At 36.2% G+C, this 5,383-nt stretch overlaps 1 protein-coding gene across 1 annotated transcript; it reads left to right on the plus strand.

The window, feature by feature from the left end:
• LOC119071750 lies at positions 1 to 5,383 on the plus strand. Its single transcript, XM_037176785.1, has 5 exons — positions 1 to 531; positions 3,352 to 3,437; positions 3,508 to 3,615; positions 3,815 to 3,894; positions 4,036 to 5,383. Exons 1-5 carry the CDS (start codon positions 487 to 489, stop codon positions 5,181 to 5,183), a joined length of 1,467 nt encoding a protein of 488 aa, XP_037032680.1. The 5' UTR covers positions 1 to 486; the 3' UTR covers positions 5,184 to 5,383.

Genomic DNA, 5,383 nt, shown 5'->3' on the forward strand with positions numbered 1-5,383 from the left:
TGAAACTCCGGTGTATCTGCTTGTCGTTAAAGAGACAATATTGTTGACTTAATTACATAATACTGCCACTAATTACACTAGAATTAGATAACTAATTCAAAACTGTGATAAAAATTGTAAAAAAAGAAATTTTATTTTTCTTGAATTCTCTCCCAACATACCTACTTGCAGAGTGTAAATAAAGTAAAAGTGTTACCGTCGTGCGTCTAAGTTTTATAATCAAATGTGTGAACTACTTTTCGGATTATCAGTGAAAATATTGTAGTTAAAAAACAAGCATAGGTCTTCCGTTTACTTAGCTGTTGGTATTATTTACATTTGCATTGTATTGCGTACATATTAATACGAGTCTATGAACTTTGAAAGTTGGAATAAATGCACTTTAAAACGAAATTATGACAGAAACGTAAAGGCATGTCAGGTGTTGGAAAATATTCGAAAAATGTTTGTGAAATAAATTAAACATTTTCGTTTCGTGTTGGAAACATGAGATCGCCGGTCGGAAGAATATTGTTGAAAGTGTTCGAATTGGTAAGATCAATTTGCAGTTGAAAAGTAATTGACCTTTCGCACAAGGCGGGTGTATCACCATTAGAAATATCGAATCTGTTACTTCAAGTTGTTAAATCTGTTGAAAAAGATCAAAGCATGGTCGACAAATGATACAAATGATACAAATACAGGGCTCAAAAAAGACCTTCGGGCGTTATATGATCAGATTTTTCAAAAGGTCATTTGTTGCCCTTTATCCAAACAAAAATCAAAAGGCCCTTCGGGAATCGACCGAACACTGTAAAATAGCACTTCTTACGTGAAATTTTCCGACCGAGGCGAAACAGAGACTGGTAAATACACGAAGATTACATTTCAATTATTTATCCCACTGTCAGGTAAGGTATTTTACTCAAAAATGTGAAGTAAAGTTTTGCCACTTTACTTCACACATCTTTGAATAAAATCTTTTACTGCATTTGTTTTGACATGATTGTTGCTATGTACGTCCACATTAGATTTACCTACTCATTTCTATCGTCACTGTCGATAGGAGATGGCACCCGGTGAAATTATACGGAGATTTACTTGGTTGTATTGTCTGAATAATTAATAATATGTCTCGAAAATACTTTCAAAAGCTGGTCCTACAACCGTTCTGAAGTAAAACAAAGGACATTTGAACCAACTTAACATTTTTATTGGTTAAGATTTAAATATTTCTTCAAAAGATTCTTCAACAAATTAATTGCGTCTCATACCTAATGCTCTTCGTGTTCTCAGAAATAGAAATCAATTTATTACTATTCTCAATGACAAGATACGAGATAGAGACTCTGACTTTTGCATTGATCGTGCAGTGTAGGGCAAACCTGTTTATTGACATTATTCTTTGAAGTAAACAAAACTACGATACTCAAATGTAAACAACATTTTCTATTCATCACAAGCTTGATTGAAAGAGAGCCAGAAAACATTTATTTATCTATACAAAACTTTGACCATCAGGTATAATCGCCCGCCGTTTCTTATCATCATTAACTAAATTGTTTATGCTTCAAAGAAACAACCAAATTGGTACACTTACAGTCTCTAGAAGGTTAGTTGGAATCCTTACGTCGTGCTACAACTGGGAAAGGAGGGTAATTTTAGAGAATGTGTCAACGCATTTCAGACTAAAACAGGCGATACCTTATAATTATGTCTTATAACTGCAAACTGAATGTAAAAACAATTGAAGTCACAGATGTTGCCGTAAACATTAGGCCATAGCACTGACAGTGCATTGATTAGGCACAACAGGGGTAACAGATTTAATGATTATACTGCGATACATTCAGAATCTGGGTCACTCAGAAGGTTAAGAATAAATTTGGATTGAAGCTTAAAATATGTTGGTTATCGGGTCTGACCGAACGGGAATCTGAAATGTACGAATCTGATTTAATTACTGAACCTGAAATTTATCACCTTAGTTTTGGACCAACACTTTTGGTATGGACAGGTCTTTCCATTGTCAGGTTGCTCAATCTCTTAAAAACGGTAATGATATTGCGATACAACCATTAGATCGTCTACTTCTTGCATTTTAAATAATACTTCGTGCTCGATACGAAATCTATTACTTAAATTGTTGTAGCGAACAGTTAGCATAAAGGCAACATTAATTTGATCTTGTCTGCTATTTCTATGTTCGGGGTCGATAACAGATAGTTAGCTCGCCACCATGTTATCGCATATTAAAATTTGTTTCAGATTGTGTGAAAAACAGGCAATAATTTTGAGAATTTTTTTTTGAGAAAATGGAAAAAATTGAAAAAATTTGGAAAAATTGGAAAAATTGAAAAAAAATTAGGAAAACATTTTCTTAAAATTATTGCCTGGTGAAAAGTAAACCCAAAGAAAATAATATTTCTTTGTTAAGTTGATATTGTACCACAAACAAGTTAGCCATCTTCTGTACGATTGTCTTTTCTTTAGTTCGCTATATAGTAGTGCAGTTACAGTCACTCAAATCATTATATCAAAAGAGCCTGCCGAAATCATACCTTTGTGCCTTCAACAGGTATTAATCCCAAGAAATCCATAACCACTTTTCAAAAAAATGTCGGCCTTATATGTTGATCGAAGACCTAAAAGTGTAATTTTCCCATGCGATTTTTGCAATAGAAAGCTGAGGTCGTGTAGTTTAACGGGTCATGTCTTATTGGATTTAGTACTCATCTAAACTGACAAATGAGCAGATTCATTCGACTATAGTGGTGGACTTCTAAGACTCCCTGTTCCTTGACATCCCGTTGCATTCTGGGCAAAAAAGAAGAAGTTTTCATCATCAAATAAAATAGCAAATTCGATTGAGCATGTCACACCATTCCCGAAGTTAATTTCTTTCTCAAAAAATGTAGCAAATTGATTGGAAATTGCAATTGGTTTTTACCAGGAAAACGATTTATATTTATACCACACACGATAAACCTTCACCATCGTACAGATACCTAATTTCCAACAATGTTATGGGCGTTGATATTGCTAATAACTCGAAAATTAAAGCTTTTACGTGAGTGTTTTAATGTAGTTAAACTCGTGGCAATTCGTAATACACCGCGGAATTTACAATGGAAAATAAAAGAAAATTAGCACCCTACGGAGCTGGAGCATCCTATGGAGAGAAAATATTTTTATTTTATTTCCGAAACGTTTATGTTCCCAGAATTTATGTAATGTAACGTTACGCAAGAACATTAAACTCGAAAATGATTTTTGAACCGGAACACTAGAACATAACCCGAACATCAATAATTTCTACCTTTTACGTATAGTTATAAAACCCTCAAAATGCAAATCTAATTTATTTTCCAGCTGGGATGTATAGCATGTGTGGTAACGAAAGCACTAACGGACTTGGAATCAGGGCGTGTTTTCCTCCGAAACCAAAAACTATCTCGGTGAGTGGAATAATAAATTATTCGAATTCAATTTTCGATTTTCTTCATTTCGTTTCGTGCGACTTTTCAGCGAATGGGGACTATTGCACAATGTTTTTTGGTCCTCGTCGGGAAATGCATTTGCGAATGTTACGTACGGAGGTTTTACGCTTATAATAGCACTGATGTTGATTTCAAGGTAACAATAATTTACATTCATAATCTAACTTCTTGGGAATTGCGTAACGACAGTGTGCTAAAGTACTTGGAAGTTTTGCATTTTGTTTGAATTCAACAAAGGCAACATTTTCTTTACTTAGTTATATTGTGGCGTATGATTGAATGTGATTATTATTTCTGCTATGGGAAATGATATGTTCATTGTGTTTTGTTTTCAGATTCATTGATGCCAAGTCAAGACCGTCGCTGGTAGAAAAGATTTTTTTAACCGTCGGAATGCTTTGTTTCTTTGCTATGGGTAAGTTGTTTGGAAATTATTGTCTTTCCATCATTAACAATGTCGCATTTAGATTCTAAATACATTTCAACATTGAAATTGAATGCTGGTCTATCCATAAACGTGTCCATTTAAAATTTGATTAATTTTCCCGGTTTACAGGCGGACTTGTTTTCGCATCATTTGACCAGGTACCACAAGACCTGCACGATAATGTCATTGTACTGGGATGTTTATCGTTTCTCGTCTCACTACTCATTCTGATTGACTTGGCCGACCCCATTGCACGACACACATCCGATACAACTCAAACTGAAAATGTCACACATAATGGACACATTGCAGGCTCCACAGCTGTGTCGCCGTTAAGATTAGCAAACGGTGGAGTTGAAAACAAACCGATAAATCGTACAACAGCGCCACAACAAACTGATACCGAAACCACCATACAAGTGCATGATGTTCACGAAGATTCCCGTTCGGAAAACCATAGCCCACCGCAAACTAATATGAACAATATCGCAGTGAATGGAACGTACCATCGTAGCGCTGCAGTCGATGGTCCACCGCAAGCCCATGTAAACAATATCGCATTGAATGGGACGTATCATCGTAGCGATGAAGTCGATTTCGTCCAGACGAAAATTCTTCCAAGAGCCGAGCAGCCGGTTTTCGAGAAGGTATTGCTGCCCGAAAAAAGACGACCGCAGAAACAAAACATACCCGATCCAAGAGAAAATACATCCCACATGGAATTCGTCACGGAGCGAATAGTCGATCCGAGGCACACCTACGATCAAAGACAGACCGATTACGATCAAAGGCAAACAGCTTACGATCAAAGACCAACTGCTTACGATCAAAGACCGACCGCTTACGATAAAAAACAAACTGCCTACGACCACACCTCGTACCATCAAAACAATTTTAGCCACCGTGATCAACACAACATGGACAACCGCTATCAACATCATCAAAACTATGGATACGTGAGGGAAAATATGCACACACCAAAATCAGTCCAATCATCATTAGGTCATCAACATGACCGCTATGGTAACAGACCGTTGATGGTTGTGCGTGATTATTCCAATGCACGAGCCAACATGAGCTACGATCAAAGAATAAAATCATCGAGCTACAGACGAAATAAAAACTACAATCACAGTGTATCAAGTAAATCGCATTGTAGGAGTCATTGCAGCAGCGATGACGATGAGAATGTATCGGCTATCCAGCCGGGATTCGTTGCCACTGCAGCGAAAATTTGGGATACTAGAGCTAAGCGTGATTTTAATACTGTAGTTTAAACCATTAATTCATTTAATTAGTACAACGTACACGACAGTACACTTTATCACAGTGTGATAATATCACACACATAATTCCATTCCACCTAACTAAACGAAAAATCTTTCATAAATTTCGCGCCACTTAGTTTTATAAAACTTGTATATCGTGAATGCGAAAAGTAATACAATAAAATGCACATGCCAACCGTTTAACGAGA

Source organism: Bradysia coprophila, assembly GCF_014529535.1.
Source record: "Bradysia coprophila strain Holo2 chromosome IV unlocalized genomic scaffold, BU_Bcop_v1 contig_5, whole genome shotgun sequence".
Lineage (NCBI taxonomy): Eukaryota > Metazoa > Arthropoda > Insecta > Diptera > Sciaridae > Bradysia > Bradysia coprophila.